Here is a 17,504-nt window from a genome sequence, read left to right on the forward strand (position 1 = left end):
TTTATTAATCTTAATGATAACTTCAATATTTACTACTGCATTATTAAAACAAAGCTTGTGCTTGTTAACATTAGTTTATGCACTGTGAATTAATGAATTAACAATGAATGACTATTTTCATTAACATCAACACAGATTAACAAATGCTGTAATAAATGTATTGTTCATTGTTTGTTCATGTTAGTTAATATATCAACTAATTTTTACTAATGGAACCTTAATGTAAAGTGTTACTAAAATTTCTGTTACAGTATTTTCAGCCTCTTTGTTTAAAACAGAAATTAATTACATTTTCAATTTCTTTAACATTACATTTGATGGACAAAATTGATATGGAAGAGACCAAGGGCACCCAAACAGAGAACAAGAAAATTTTATTTACAGCATAATGAAATCATATTTGGGAAAGCATGAAGTACATTAAAACAGTGATCACCATTAATTGAAACACAGGTGGAGACCTAACATATTCAGTATGGCCAAAGAGGGTTTTTAGTAAAGATACTCAACGCTTAGTTGTTTTAATGTGTAATGTTTTAAACATGCGTGATGGATTAAAATGTAATAAGATAGTTTGTTTCCAGACTAAAACTAATTTGAGACAGAGAACTTTAAATTTTAAACTCCATTATAGTCTCATTTTAGTCCAGGACAATCCAGGACTATTCTGGGACTGACAAAAGAGTGTGTGAATTGTGAGGGCAGAAAGGACCAAAATGAAAGAGCATAAAGACATTAGAACAATTGATGCAGGATATCATTTACTGCTTTTAATACTTTTTCCACTCTGCGTCGTCAGATGGGTTCATCTCTACTTTCCGTTTACCAACATCCATCCAGTTGGTGCTGAGGACTGTGCCTCCTGATTCCATCTATGGGAGAATATTGAAAATGTGCAACTTTACAGCTGAAAGTTGGTTTAAAATGAAATGAAAATAGAATGGTGACTAAAATGAAGACACATGTGTAATTTGTTGCATAAATGACAGCAGCTCAAATTTTTGTAGGCTATCACTCCAAATACAAGTATAAATACATGGAATCTTGTTCATTGAGAATGGATTGATAGAACTGGACCATTAAATTAAATTAATTTCCTTTTTCCCACAGAGTGTTATCAAACTTCTAACAGTAATAGAGATTGTATTCTACATAATTTCAGTCAAAAATCTTAATTTGGTTTTGGGGGCTCTTTTTCTGGTTTACTTTTCTAAATCTCACACAAATTAATACCATTTACAAAATGTGGACAGTTGACATAACATCAAAAGAGATATCAAAATCTTTTCACATCTTTATACAACCCTGAAGTACTTACAAAGGACTTGTTCATTGCTCGCTTGACATCGTTGGAGCCATCGGAGTAGATTTGCTGAAACAGCTTGTTGAGAGCAGCGTCTCCCTCCAGCTTTTCGTTCTTTTCCTCCTCCTTTATTTCACCTACCACCTTGTCCCAGTTGCGTGTATAGTGGGAGGATGATGGATACTGGTCTAATAAATTTGGAAGTAGATAGAAAGAGATAAAATAACAATAAACTGGCTCAGCACACCTTGGCATAAACATGAGAGAAAATGATAGCATGATTCTGTGTGCTTTTCAGTACTGACTGGGAGTAAAGTGCTTCACGTTAGAAAGAGTGCATTCTCCCTGCAGTTTCTCCCACTGTATAGCTGCTGTCTTCTTCATCTTAATCTCTATCTGAAAAAAATTAATAAAAAGATTAGGGGAAAGAGGAAGAAAAAAAGTATTAGAGATCAAGTGCCTCTCTCAGAGAATGCAAGAACCATGACAATCAATCAGGTTGTGTAAACACGCTAACCGAGCAAGCTACAGAAACAATAACAATAAGGAAATTCTCCAACTAAAAACCGTGGGTGGACAGAACAATCCGTGCTGCGGTTAACACACGCACTGCCGCTTACAATGAGGCTCTTCTGACCGGGAATATGAGTGAGTACAAAGCATCGTGCGATGCTCTCCGACGCGCAGTAAGAGCCGCTAAACACCGATACGGAGAGAGAATTGAGTCTCATTTCCAGCTCAATGACTCTCGACGCATGACTGAGGACAATCTGTGCCTTTGGAAACAAATCCTCCGCTGAGGTGAGAGCAGATCCGTTGCTGGCCGACGAGTTAAACATCTTCTACGGCCGCTTCGATTGCAACGGCGGCGGCGTGTCTCTGCCGACCAGCGCGTCAGGAAGCAGCAGGCAGAGCAGCGATGATCCTGTAATCACAGTGTTGGAGGATGAGGTTCGGAGGGCGCTAAGGAAAGTGAACGTCAGGAAAGCAGCCGGACCTGATGGGATAACCGTTCTGAGGTCCTGTGCCGATCAGCTCGCTGGTTTGTTCACTTCCATCTTTAATGAGTCCCTTGCTACCTCCGTGGTTCCCACCGCATTTAAAAAATCTGTCATTATCCCTGTGCCTAAGAACAATAAACCCTCTTGCCTGAATGACTATCGCCCAGTTGCCCTCACATCTATAGTCATGAAGGTTTTTGAGAGACTTGTAAAGAGCCATATCTGCTCCTCCATACCTGATACTTTGGACCCTCTTCAGTTTGCCTATCGCCCAAACAGATCTACGGACGATGCCATCTCTCATGTCCGCCACTCTTCCCTCACACACTTGGACAGCAACAATGGGAATTATGTAAGGCTGCTATTCATTGACTATAGCTCAGCTTTCAACACTATAGTCCCCATCAAGCTGGCTTCTAAAATCACAGACCTCGGCCTAAACCCCTCACTCTGTGACTGGATTCAAGACTTCATCATCGGCAGACCTCAAGTGGTGAAAGTTGGCTAGTTCACCTCAAACTCCATCACCCTGAACGTAGGAGCCCCACAGGGCTGTGTCCCGAGTCCCCTGCTCTACTCTCTCTACACGCATGACTGCGTGTCCTCTCACAGCTCCACATCTATTGTCAAATTCGCTGATGATACTGTGGTTCTGGGCCTCATCTCCAACAACGATGAGACCGCATACTTGGATGAGGTAGAGAGAGACTCACATCATGGTGCCAGGACAACTGTCTCTCTCTGAATGTGAGCAAAACCAAAGAGCTGATCATGGACTTTAGGAAGAGACAGCAGCAGCCCTACACTCCTCTTATGATCAGTGGGACCCCTGTGGAGAGGGTGAGTAACTTCAGAAACTAATATCTTAGCCTAATTGGAAGAAAAAAAAAGGTTTTCTGCTGGGGATACAATAGAAACAAGAGCTCTGTTATAGACATGTTTAGAAATAGGAATAGTGAAAATAAATAAATAGATAAATAATTGTTTCTTGTTCCTCTTAACAATTCCAGTTCTGTATGGCTGAATGGGTCTCCTTTATTTTGCCTCGATAAAGGTGGCAACTCTAGATTTTCATGATCTTAATCTTTAGAGAGACTGGGCAATATAACAAGACAATGACTCAAAGCACATAATTCAACTAAAGAATGTCTGAAAAAGAAAATACATTTTTCTGAGCCCTTGACCTTTAACCAGTTGAGATGTTATGGCATTGCCATGAAAACAATCCAGAAATATTGATAAACTGAAGGATTGTCCAAAATAAGTCAAAGGTCTTAGAAACATTTTGCTGCTGCCAAAACAGGATCTCCAAGTTACTAAATTCAAGGCCTTACTTGTTCCACCCTGCTTTGAATAATTAAGCCAAGACATCAACAGAAAGTGAAATGTACTCTTTGTGTAATAGGTTTAGGTCACATTGTGTTTGTAATTGCTACTTAAAATACTCGAGTATTTTTTAAACTGTAACAGAGTAGAGGCTGCTGTGCATTTTATTTAATTTTGAGCAATTATACTTGCCAAAACCTGGTGTTTTTAGAGTCAAGACAGACAGTCGTTATCATCAAGCAATTTCTTATGACAGACACAAAAAAAAACAAACATAAACAAAACAACATGGAGGTCTGTACAACCCTCGAAGGACAATTCTCCCCAGACCATCACTGACCCACCACCAAAACAGTCATGCTAGAATGCTAGATGATGTTGTTGGCAGCTTAACACTCTCCATGGCATGTCCAGATTCTTTTACGTTGCAGCTTATTTTTTGACAGTGACAATGAAATGGTAACATATTACGCCTGTGTTAGCATCACTTCATTGGTTACCTGTACAGTGCACAGTTGATTTTAATGTTTTATTATTTGCATTTAAAGCACTGCATGGTCTCGCTCCTATCCATCTTGGATCTTCTTCATCTTTATTCTTCACAGTGAACACTCGGTTCCTCTTCTCAGTTGTTACTGTTCCAAAATCTTGATTAATAACCAAAGGTGACTGGGCTTTCTAAGTGCAGGCTTCAAAGCTTTGGAACCCCTTTATAAATAAGGCTTTCTATTGTAAAGTTATGTGTCATTTTTTGTCTGTGCAGCATTTTGGTCGGCATTCATGTTGCTTGTAAGGTGCTATATAAAAAAAACTGACCTTGAAACAATGTTTCAGAGGTTCTTAATTGGATTTAGGGAACGTGAATCAGTCAATGCCTTGCAATGACAGCCTACAAACTCTGGACAGGTGGTCACTAGGCCAGGCATTGTCATGTACCAGGAGGAACTCGGGGGTCCACTGCACTAGTGTAAGGTCTGATGATTTCATCCTGGTACCTAACAGCAGTGAAGGAGTGGATCGCAGATCTACAATGGCCTTCATAATAATATTATTATATTTCTTTAATAATTATTAATCAGTTACATTTATGCATGTTAGAGAATAAGTTGAATATGGCTTTAGTCTGCCTTTTTACTCTCTAAAAAGCTGTTCTCATTGTGTGTTTGACCATGCCCGATAAGGTTTAGGGCTGAGGCAACCTTGAAGTAAGATAAGTGTTTCTCTGCGTGTGTGTTAGTATCTGTCTGTACAGGGAGAAACTCAGACAGTCTAGGACAAACGTTCAAACAGCCAATGTCCAGCGTATCAGATATACGTCTTTGGAGACGTATTGCGTCTGACCTCTGATCACTTGTCACCAAAATAGTCATCAGAAGATATGCTTCAAACTTGCGTCCATATGTGGAAATTGTCTACGTTTTCAGAATCAGAATTTTGCTGACTTATGCATTGACGCAATTAGCAACCTCTGTCAGTGTTACGCGATGCTGATGTAAAAGGCAGGAAGAGGATTCAGAATAATTAGGTTCTTTAATCGTGCTAACGTATTCAACAACAGAATAAACAGCAGAAACAACTTTAAGACACGACGAAGATGACTACTGAACTCAAGGCTTATAAAGAACACAAACTAATGAGGAAACAAGATGATTAATACAAGACAGGTGAATGGAATAAACAATGATTAACTAATGACATGAAACTGACCAAATAAGGACAAACAGGAACTAAACAGAAACCAAACCGTGACGGGGGCGGGCGCCCTGGAGGCTGGAGCAGGGCCAGGACAGGGAGGAGACAAGGGAAGCCTCCAGGGCGGATCAAGAGACTCGGGAGGCCATGGCGGGACAGGAGATTCGGAAGGCCAGCGTGGATCCGGGGACATGGGAGGCCATAGCGGATCAGGGTACTCGGGAGGCCATGGCGGGACAGGAGACTCAGGTGGCCATGGCGGATCAGGGTACTTCGGAGGCCATGGCGGGACAGGAGACTCGGGTGGCCATGGCGGATCAGGGTACTTCGGAGGCCATGGCGGGACATGAGACTCGGGAGGCCAGGGTGGATCCGGGGACTTGGGAGGCCATGGCGGATCCGGGGACTCGGGCGGCCGTGACCATGTTATTCTTTCAGGGGGCCATGGCAGATCAGGGAGTTCCGTGGCCTTGGCCTAGCCACACAGGCCGTGACTAAATGGAGGGCTGAACGGGACCAGCGGAGACGAAGGAGGTCTGGACGGGACCAGCGGAGACGCAGGAGGGCTGGACGGGACCAGCGGAGACGCAGGAGGGCTGGACGGGACCAGCGGAGACGCAGGAGGGCTGGACGGGACCAGCGGAGACGCAGGAGGGCTGGACGGGACCAGCGGAGACGCAGGAGGGCACTTGCGAGGCGCGGGCTCTGGGGTGAGGACAGGAGCCGAGAATTCAGGGGGTAACGCCATGTCCAGGAGCTCCAGGGCAAGAGCCGGCGGGCTTGTATGTGCCACGAACGGCGGCCTTGATTCACACGCGAACGGTGGGCTTGGTTTCTCCGTGGGCGGCGACACAAACTTCGTCCCGGGTGGCGGCATAAAACTCGCTGCGGGTCGGTGGTTGGCCGATGTTCCCCGGGCCAAACTTGTGGGGAACTAAATCGCAGCCTCCTCATTTGTCGGTTCTAGTCGTGTCTTCTGTTTTGCGATGCTGATGTAAAAGGCAGCAAGACGAGGGATTCAGAATAATTAGGTTCTTTAATCGTGCAAAGGTATTCAACAACAGAATAAACAGTAGAAACATAACTTTAAGACACAACGAAGATGACTACTGAACTCAAGGCTTATAAAGAACACAAACTAATGAGGATGATTAAGATGATTAATACAAGACAGGTGAATGGAATAAACGATGATTAACTAATGACAGGAAACCGACCAAATAAGGGCAAACAGGAACCAAACAGAAACCAAACCGTGACAGTCAGGGTATAATTGTTGAGGATTTTGGATTGTATGCGAGTGCTGAAGCTGACTTCTGCTGATGAAACTGCAAATTATTTTCTTCAGTAAATTTTTCTTTAATCACATCTCTGACTCCTGGTCTTTGTTCATCATACCTGGTCCATGGGTTTTAACTTTAATTCCCCAACAGCAGTAAGGGTACTGTTGGCTTGCACGTTGAGGTCTGTGCTACCCTAGAGGGATTTCTAAAACCAGCACTGACCCACCACGAAAACTGTCATGCTGGATGATGTTGCAGGCAGCTTAAAGCTCTCTACGGCATGTCCAGCCGCTTCTATTAGGGGGCAGCCCTAGTTTGTTATTGCCCTTTTGCATTTTTGACACTATTTTCCTGTTTTGTTCTGTTTAAAGCTGTTTTGACACAATCTGTATTGTATAAAGAGCTATATAAATAAAGGTGACTTGACTTGACTGGGTTGCAGTAGTAGTGAGTAGTGAGAAGGACCCTAAGAAAACAAAATTAGAGACATCAGTCAGGAAAGACAAAGAGAGAGCAATTGTCTGTGCCACGACCTGCAAATCACTTTGTTGTTTTGCTGTTGTCTTATAACCACCGCTCTGACATGCAAAAGTTTAGGCTATAAATATATTTTAGGGAGGGTTCAAGGATTGTTCAACCAAACTTTACAAATTAGCTTTCTACTTCAAACTAAAGAAAAACAACCAACAAGGAAAATCAAAAAGCTTGAAGACATGTATTATTTGGAATGAAATTAATGCCAGATTGAATATATTGCAGTTCAGAGATAGACAACATAAAACAGTCGCAAAAGAGAAAGAAACAGTAATTCTTATCTGGGGGATAAGTGTGAAGAAGAGAAGTGTCCATAGTTCATATAATCATAGTCCAAAACTTGTTGACCGGAAACGAATCCACGAATTCACACGATTTCTCCAATGCTAATATATAATCCTTGTGAAACACCATCCATAAACAGGAATGCACACGGGTAGATGCTTTAGTAGCTCCTATATGCCTTGGGCTTCATCCAACATGGGTAGCAACTCTGAAGGCCCCATTTTACCTCTTGAGCAGGCCTTATCATGTGGGATTAGCGCTTCATGCTAACCCACTAAACAGTAGGCACATGGCCTGAGGCCCCTTTACGTACTTGTGTTCTTATGCTCCTTGTTCAAACAGTTCCCTGAGCAATTCACCTGGCCTATCACAAGACACCTGAATTAGTTCACACTTTTACTGGCCCACCATGTACACTGACATCCACACATTCTGCATGTCCCATTTATTAGAAAACAAGTGCTGTACGCCAGCAGGACCAGGCACCCTTTCATGCACTGTCCATCATTTCTGAGCCCTTCCAATGCATTACAACGGACATTGCGGGACCACTGGAAAAGAGCAGTATAGAAAATCAATATTTTCTGGTCGTTGGTGACTAATGTCACCCGCTAACCTGAGGAATTTCTGTACAATCCATAAAAATGCATTGAGGTCAACAACACCCTTGTACAATTTTTGTCCCGGGTAGGCATCCCGAACAAGTTTCTCCATGACCAGAGGACTTCACGACTAATGGGACACCTCCTCATCACCAATAGGCATCACTGCCAACAAGACCACCCTCTATCCATCTGCAGATGGACAGCCTGGTTGACTCTCAAAAGCATGCTTTGGAAGTTTGTGTCAGATACTGGGTGAGAGTACAAGTAGTTTAAATCTAGATTAACCTGTTAACCTTCGCCCCCCATTGTGGGCTTCACAGGTGAAAATAACCTACCTAAATTAAAATGGTAACAGTTTATGACAAAGTGTGCTACACAAACAAATTAGGTATCTTTGGAAAGAAGACACTCTAGGCCATCTCTTAAACCTGGCTTACACAACACACTAACACATTTCTATTATTCAAATCCATTCAAGGATTGTTAGGCTGCATAGGTCAACCGAAACCAAGAACACTTCCAATAACACCCCATGCACTTGTTACATTGTTAGAAGAATGGCATCTATGCTAATATTAGTCTTTCTTTCTTATTCCGAGGTCACCGTAGCCACCAGATCCAGACTGCATCCAGATCAGATAGTCACTGCAGCCACCTGGACCAAGCCGTATCCAGACCAGATGGTGGAACAGTACCTAGAGATGACCTCTACAGCCCTGAATGTCAGCAGAGACCATGTCAACTAGATGAGTCCCAGAGACAGATCCCCTCCAAAGACCTCATCACCTAGACGGCCACTGGGACCGGACCACAGGAACCAGATGAGCCCTCTGCACAATCTTCTACCGACTTCTATCGTTTATGGAAAGCAGAACTATTTTCTCAGTTTACAGAAAAGCTACTATTACAAGCTACATAGTAGTGAGTAGTTTAACTTGTTAACTTACAGTTTTGCAATTAGTAGACAGAATTAGGTCATCTGCACTTGCTAAATATACAGTATCTCTTTAAAAAACTGGGAAGGACTTCCGGTGGCCGAAATGGAATAGACGCACTCTCTTTAGCTCTACCTGACCTATACTAATTTTCTCACTCAGATCATTGTGTTAAAAAACCCCCGTAAGAATTCAGTCGCGTGCAGTTCATCGAACAATGACAAAGCCAAACAAAGTAAAAAATATAGGCGCAGAGTAGGAAGAAACAAGAACATTGAAAGCTAGCAAAGGCGCTAAAGTGAGAGATGCTAGCACGAGTTCTGCCGCTTTACCACTTAGTAATTATGTCATGGTTGCTATTAACTATATCACTGCAACGTTCAAGACTCCAGAGGCAAATTTCTGAGCGATAAAGTGGTTACCTGGTCCGGTGGCAGCCAAGCACCTTGAAACATTGAAGTTTTGAATCATCTATGTGTTCAGTTACTTGGATACATAGTGATAGAAGTGTGAAAGTGAAAAAAAGTAAACCAAACCTTTACATATTATCAGACTGATTTGTTCCAGATACTGTGGTGAGAGTATTTTTTCAATAAGATCTTATTAATAGTTCAGAGGGAGGGGTCAGATGAAGCATGTTTTTAGGGACCAAGCACTGAAGGTGCGATGGCACCTATTGTATCCGTTGGTGTTCTGCTCGAGTCTATGGCAGCCCGTAGAACCGCTTGTGGGAAAGTTATGAAATTTGGCAAACTGATAGAGTCTCATCATTAACCAAAGCAAGTTTGGAGTCTCTAACTCCAACTCTCTAGCGCTACTATTTGTCCAAAGTTTCACTCATGTATACTCACATTATCTTGTGTTTGTGTAGATTTATAAATTATTTACCTTACAAATCTGATGAAATGGCGCACGTTGCGCACCCAGATGAATGGAATTTTTTTTCCCAGTGGGGAAAAAATGATTTGATCCCTTACTGATTTTGTACGTTTTGCCCACTGATAAAGAAATGATCAGTCTATAATTTTAATGGTGGTTTATTTGAACAGTGAGAGACAGAAACAACAACAACAACAAACAAATCCAGAAAAACGCATTTCAAAAAAGTAAAAAATTGATTTGCATTTTAATGAGTCAAATAAATATTTGATCCCCTATCAATCAGCAAGATTTCTGGCTCCTGGGTGTCTTTTATACAGGTAAGGAGCTGAGATTAGGAGCACTCTCTTAAAGGGAGTGCTCCTAATCTCAGTTTGTTACCTGTATAAAAGACAACCTGTCCACAGAAGCAATCAATCAATCAGATTCCAAACTCTCCACCATGTCCAAGACCACAGAGCTGTCCAAGGATGTCAGGGACAAGATTATAGACCTACACAAGGCTGGAATGGGCTACAAGACCATCACCAAGCAGCTTGGTGAGAAGGTGACAACAGTTTTTTTTCACAAATGGATTAAACAAAATAACAATCTCCCTCGGTCTGGGGCTCCATGCAAGATCTCACCTCGAGGAGTTTCAATGATCATGAGAAAGGTGAGGAATCAGCCCAGAACTACATGGGAGGATCTTGTCAATGATCAAGGCAGCTGGGACCATAGTCACCAAGAAAGCAATTGGTAACCCACTACGCCGTGAAGGACTGAAATCCTGCAGTGCCCGCAACGTCCCCCTGCTCAAGAAAGTGAACATGTACAGGCCCGTCTGAAGGTTTCCAATGATTCAGAGGAGAACTAGGTGAAAGTGTTGTGGTCAGATAAGACCAAATTCGAGCTCTTTGGCATCAACTCAACTCGCCGTGTTTAGAGGAGGAGGAATGCTGCCTATGATCCCAAGTACACCATCCCCATCGTCAAACATGGAGGTGGAAACATTATGCTTTGGGGGTGTTTTTCTGCTAAGGGGACAGGACAATTGCACTGCATCAAAGGGACGATGGACGTGGCCATGTACCATCAGGGCCAGGGCATTGAAAATGGGTCGTGGATGGGGAAACGTGCCAGGTTTCGAAACAACGGGTCAGGTGTGAAAGCACCCTAAGTTCACATTCACACACAAGTTTGTTAAAAACACACAAGTTACAAAAACAGTCGGTTATGTCTATGAAGGTAAACAGCTGGGAAATAAATTGCATTTTTAGATTAGATCTGTGTGGCAGCTGCATAATATACAGTAAATAAATCAATAAATCTGCTGCTCTCGTCTCCTCTGAGGCTGGGACTCCAAACCATGTTCTGTGCTCGTCTGTGCAGCCAAAGGCAGAACAGTTAGCATGTTTTGCTCAAACTTTTGCCATGGCATTAAAACTGGTACACCGTTGTCGCTTGCGAAATCATCTGGATCTTACAGATTAAGGGGCAGTACTATTATAATGAGATCCCTTTGGAACATCACAAGAGGAGCGAAAACAGATGCGCTCATTTTTTCAGACGCTTGCAGGAAAAGGCTTACAGTTAAGTTACTTGTTACTGGGTTAATCTTTTTCACGTTTCCTTGGTTGGTAGACGCACTGGGGACCTGATTATAGCACTCAAAAACTGGAAGAGTCAGATTTTCATGTCACATTTAAAAAAATTCATAGCAGCAGCTCAAGTCTCGAATACTAGTTCTAAAATTGCATGCACTTTGGAATTAGCATCTGGAAAGTAGTTCTAAGTAAGGACCAAAAAAGTCTTGAAATAAAACACATGAAAGCAATTCAACAGTCTGTAGTCAATTTTTTTTTACATTGGTAACTTGGAATAGCCCACTATTAATGGAATAAGGATGTTAGTTAAAAAAAAAAAGAAAGACAATTCAGCTGATACATAATATAGAAAAGCATATTTATTAAGGCAGACCTTGGTTGAAAGGATCCTGTATGTGCTCTGTTGAGGGACAACAGGATGCAGAAGATGGACCATTAGGCTGTAATCTTCTCCTGATGGAAGCTTTACCACAGCTGTCAGCTAAGACTCAGAAGAGAGAACAGACTCATTAGTTTCTAATTTTGGCAGGCAGAACTCTAGTTTGGGACATTATTATTTTTGGATTAATTCGGATTTTGCATTAAAGGTGACCGTCACATCTACAATAGATGATCACATTTATGTAACTGGTTCTACTTGAATCACTTGAGTGGGATTCAGACCAGCATCAGCTGGCATACATCAACCTGCAGTCTCTAGCACCAGTCACCAGTGCCTCTACTGCTCCAGGGGAGTTGTGTGCTCCAGGGACACAACCTCTTTCAGCTGGCCTTTGTTAAACTCAACCTCCTCAACATCATTCCCATCTGGCCTACAGCTTTTACAACCCTTACAACCTTTCTAATCCCTTTGCCACAAAGGCTTAGTTCTTTTTAAGACTTAAGTATAGCAAATATCCACAATATTCCTACATTTTACAGCACGAAATGTGGGCGAGACTTCAGATAGATGGTAAACAATCACTCATACATAATCATGTTTTATGCAAACAAAAAGCATTTATGAAATCTTGGTAAGAATGAAGTATGTGAAAATGTAGTATATTGTGTTAAATATTGTATATGTTTTACCTAGGGGATATTGTGTATTGTAAACATGCCTGCTACATTAACTACAGAGATTAAAAAGAAAGAATCTGAGTTCTTCAAGATAAAATATTACAGAGACAAGACGAGAAATTTGTTGACAAGTATACATGAAAATGTGGTCACACATTAACTACTTTAAGCAGCATCTTTAATATTTTATTTCCCACTGACAGAATCACAGGCTCAGATTATGAGATCATGGCTTTTTAAGAAAGAAAGAAAAAAGACAGAATATAGGAACTACGCATCTTTGAATTATATCTTATTCAAGAGGGCGATATGACAAAACTTTTTAAATGATACAAGTAATTTTCAAACAGTAAAGAAGCACCATCATATTACTGTCTTAAATCAGAGACACTACCAATTAAAATGAAAGCCATGCCCTTTATTTCTTAACTACTTTGCATTAATGATGAAATGGTTTCTGATTTAATTTGAAAAATGTTAAACTCACATATTAGCCTGGCCAGTTTTCAACTAAGACAACCAATATCGTATCTTTGTTGAGGTTTTCTAAGACTTGATTGTCTTGTCTGGAACAAAACCTAAAATCTTAAGCTGCAACGTAGGCAAAAATCACACAGATGTAAATAAATAGACCTTTAAATGGGGTGCTTCGATTGATCGGCTACAGATCACTATTGGCCGATAATCGTTTTTGGATGTTTGATCGGAAGTTTCTATATAGGCTGATCTCATAAACCAATCTCAAGCTCTTTGTGAGAGGTTTGGTATGACATGCAGCGACACCGTTTCAGTCTTTGTCTGGCGCCAGTAAAATAATTAGAATGCTGAAGGTGAGGTATAATTCATATTTCTTCAATAAATTACTTCATTAAAATTAATTTGTCTCCAGATGATCTAATTGAGAGTGTATATTACGTTTATACCTATGCAACATATTAGTGTTCTAAGAATCTTTAGTAGTTTTTGCATCAACACCCAATCGAATCACATACAGTGCCCTGTATATAGGTATTGGAACAGTAAAGACAAAATTGCTCTGTTGCCTGTGGAATAAAGACATTTGCAAATATGATTAAAAGATGAGTATGAGACAAAACTATAGAATGTCACATTTTATTATTAGCCATTTCAACACACGTTTTACCAAATTAAAAGAACAGCACTTTTAGAGTTCATCCCGCTCATTGATGTGAGCATAAGTATTGGGACAGATGAACATAAGGCAGATATAAAAGATTAAAAGCTATTATTTAGTTGCAGATCCCATCACATCAGTGAGTCTGTGACTGAGTCTGTGATAGACATCACCAGACTCTTGGTCTCATCCTTTGAAGTGCTTTCCCCAGCCTTTAATGCAGCCAATCGCAATTGTTGCTTGTTTTGGGGAGTTTCTGCCTTTACTCTCCTTTTCAGCTGGGGAAATTCATGTTCAATCGGATTTAAATCTGGAGATTGACTTTGGCAATCTAAGACTTTCCATTTCTTTGCCCTCATAAATTCCTTGACTGAACTGGCAGGGTGTTTTGGGTCATTGTCCTGATGCAATATGAAGCCCTTCCCAATGAATCTGGTGCCATTTTCTTGAATATTGGTAGGCAAGATGGTTTTGTACCCTTCCAAATTAATTCTGCTACTGTCATCATACATCAAGTCATCAGTAAAGTTGAGAGCCTGTTCCAGAGGCAGCCATACATGCCCATGCCATGACACCAACTCCACCATGCTTTACATGCATACTTTCCATTGATGTATGGTTTGCTATGATGGGACAATATTTGGAATCTGGAAATTTATGGTGCAAAAAAATCCAGATATTGAGAAAATCGCCTTTAAAGTTGTCCAAATGAAGTTCTTAATATACATTACTAATCAAAAAATAAGTTGATATATTTACAGTTGGAGATTTACTAAATATCTTCGTCGATGATCTACTTACAGTAATATCCTAATGATTTTTGGTTTAAAAGAAAAAAATTATAATTTTGACACATACAATGTATTGTTGGCCATTGCTACAAACATACCCATGCTTTTTGTGGTCCAGGGTCACATATATGGCATTTGTTTTGTCTCTAAAGACCAGGGAACGTCCAAAGTAGTGTTATTTAACTTTAACAATGCATTTTTATATAATTGCTACGTTTGTAAGGCTTTTCTCAACACTCCATATTAATTAAATGAATAAATACATTTTAATGAATTAATTAAAAATAAAAACTCTTTCAAAATTGGGGACAGTGTATGTAAATTCAAATGATGTATTTTGACTTTTGCACTGCATTGTGTTTTAGGGTTATCAGAAAACACATGAAAATGAACCATGATTTTATTACACTAAACATTTGTACTTCAACTGCAGTTAAACAAATGCCAATCAATCAGTCAAAATCAATCCATGGTTACTGCACTTTTACTATAGTAAAACCATTGTTAATTTTCGGATTTCTGTAAGGTAAAATTAATGGATAAATGGCAGAAACGTTTACATCTTTTTTTAGTATAGCCCAATCATATGCTACAGTTATACAAATATCCTCAAATGTAAAATCTACTTAAAATTAGCCTTGAATAAAACCATAAAACATTTTAATCCTAAGAGGACATGGAAGTTTCTGCTTTGAACATGTGGCTAATAAATATAGGCTATACATGCTTCAAAGTAGCTACCACTACTGTTAATGTAGTAATATGAGAGATATTAACCCTTTAGGCGCCAGGGTTTTTTGGAAAAAATGCTGGATTTTGACATCAAGATTTCAAAAGCTTGTGGCTTGAAATGGCTTAAAGATAGAGATCTACTGTAAATTAGAAAAATGTTGGGCATGACCGAAAGTTTATGTGGGGTGTAAATATACTCATCTAATTTGCATATTATGACGTCATCAGGGGCGCCCCTCTTGAAATTCATAATATTTAGGAAATAGTAGATATTGAATTGATGTTTGATTTTTATGTTTGTTTTTTTTGTCTTTTTCTCCTCATTCCAAATAATCAGAAAAGAGGAAACCAACAATAAAACAGGAGAAAGTACTAAATTATTACTATATTACTATACTATATAGTAGTAAAACGCATGTGAACAGTAGCCTACTTTTTGATAAGTTCATCAGTAATATTCAGGAAATAATAGATATTGAATGGATGTTTGAACTTATTTGCATGTTGTTGTTGTTTTTTTGTCTTTTTATCCTCATTCCAAATGATCAGGAAAAGAGGAAATCAACAGTAAAACAGGAGAAAGTAGTAAATTATTACTATATTACTGTGCCATAGTAAAATACATGTGCCTATTTTTTGATCAGTTGACCAGCTATCTGCCCAATCAGGTATCTATGTGACAGTTTATAGTTCTTGAGAGTATGGTACCTCTCATTGCATGGCACAGCACACAGACCTACCCCAAACTGACTGCACCTGTACTGTCTGCCGGCGGCACTTGGAGCGCGCGCGATCAGAACAAACAGCGCAATCTGGCCGATTATCAGAGAGAAACAGCTCTCCTATGGACACTAAGACCACGTCCACCCCTGCCACCCCCATCCCCGTTGGGCAAAGTGTTGAAATGATCACTTGTTTGTGCTTTGTGAACGATCGCGCTTGCGCAGCGGCACAATTGCGCGGAAAAGATGTACCCGGAGAAGCGCGATCATTAGACGGCCGATCGTCATTTCCAAAAGGCAAATATTCCCCTTCAGAGTCAGAATCGGCAAATGACATTTGCAACACATCCTCACAGTACAACATTTTATTAGCCGTTTGACGATTTTCTCTCACAAATCTCACAATTTACTCAGACGCTATGAACTGAATTGCTTCCGCATCAATGACACGATAGCTCACTTACTCTGCTATTTCCTCGAACAATTTTGGTCTAGAATCGAAGTACTACATGTCTGCCATCTAGTGGAAGGGAATACAAATGAGCCATTACACCAGATTAGGAACTACAGCCCATTTCATGAAGTATGACGTCTTGTCGCAATTTTGCGACTTTGGCGCTTAGAGGGTTAAGCAAAAGAAATGTAATAACTTAATACTGATCTTCATTATGTTAACGTGCAGAGAAAAACACAAACTTCTTTAGTTTGTGCCACGCTGTCAGTTCGGTGGTGCTAGCAAACATGTCCTCCCTGTGCTGTCGAGTCGGTCACGCCACTCGGTCCATTGCCTATGACAGGTCAGTGCGGCATGAACTCTGTAATACCGCACTATTTTATTCCACTTTTGGATTGTTTGGCTTCCCATACTGATGTCTTGTTTAGACACTGTCTGCCCCCCGCTTTTAAGTTGCGGATTTAGATATACATTTAGACATTCTCAAAAGCCTTATTCAGACGGTAATTGTTTCTCAGGGGGACGTAAGTGATTTTCACCATTTACAGGGGGTAGTTGGTGATTTTAATGCCGACCGAATCCAGGATGTCGGTGTTTTTCTCTCACCACCCTCGTAAAAATCCCTAGCCGAATTACCTACTGTTTTTTGACAAACACCAAGGTCGTGTGGTAATTTAATTGCCGTCGGAATCCACATCTCTGAGTTTACGAGAAGAAATCGATTCAAAATTCAGTGAATAAACCCTTTTTGTTTATTCACATAAGAATAATAAGAATACATTATATAATAAGCATTTTAAAACATTTTACACAATAATAAGAATAAATTTGTAAATAAAATGCATTTTATTTACAGCAGACAATCATGTGACTGGCCACATGAGCAGCGCATTCCCGAATTTGTAGGATCACAGAACTCACTTCTCCACTGTGAATAAATCGCCATCCGAATCCATGAGTTTTATCACTGAGGTGATATGTAAATTTATTTACCGTCCGAAGTTGATTACCGTCCGAATCGGGCTAAAGACAACTTTTTGTTAAGGCTTGGGAGGTTTATTTTCTTTATTTTTTTGGAAATGTTGGATTGAAATGTCAGTTTTTGCATTAATTTTACAACAGTCAAACCTGTGTGTGTCTGTTTTGTACTCAATGTTTTAGAGTGTAACCCCTTCCTTAGAG

The 17,504-nt window shown here is 40.3% G+C and overlaps 1 protein-coding gene across 3 annotated transcripts in view; it reads right to left on the minus strand.

Moving 5' to 3' along the window:
* Positions 1-357: 357 nt before the first annotated feature.
* Positions 358-17,504, minus strand: part of LOC306872863 (protein SGT1 homolog) — a 74,626-nt gene continuing 57,479 nt past the window's right edge. For all 3 annotated transcript variants that reach the window (XM_079421746.1, XM_079421748.1, XM_079421747.1), the window contains 4 exons: positions 11,803-11,910; positions 1,609-1,699; positions 1,319-1,491; positions 358-872 (listed from right to left, as the gene is read on the minus strand). In XM_079421746.1, coding sequence (XP_079277872.1) covers positions 771-872; positions 1,319-1,491; positions 1,609-1,699; positions 11,803-11,910 — 474 coding nt within the window. In that variant the 3' untranslated portion in view covers positions 358-770. The remainder of the gene's footprint in view (positions 873-1,318; positions 1,492-1,608; positions 1,700-11,802; positions 11,911-17,504) is intronic.

The sequence above is a fragment of the Barbus barbus genome (assembly GCF_936440315.1).
Source record: "Barbus barbus genome assembly, chromosome: 7".
Lineage (NCBI taxonomy): Eukaryota > Metazoa > Chordata > Actinopteri > Cypriniformes > Cyprinidae > Barbus > Barbus barbus.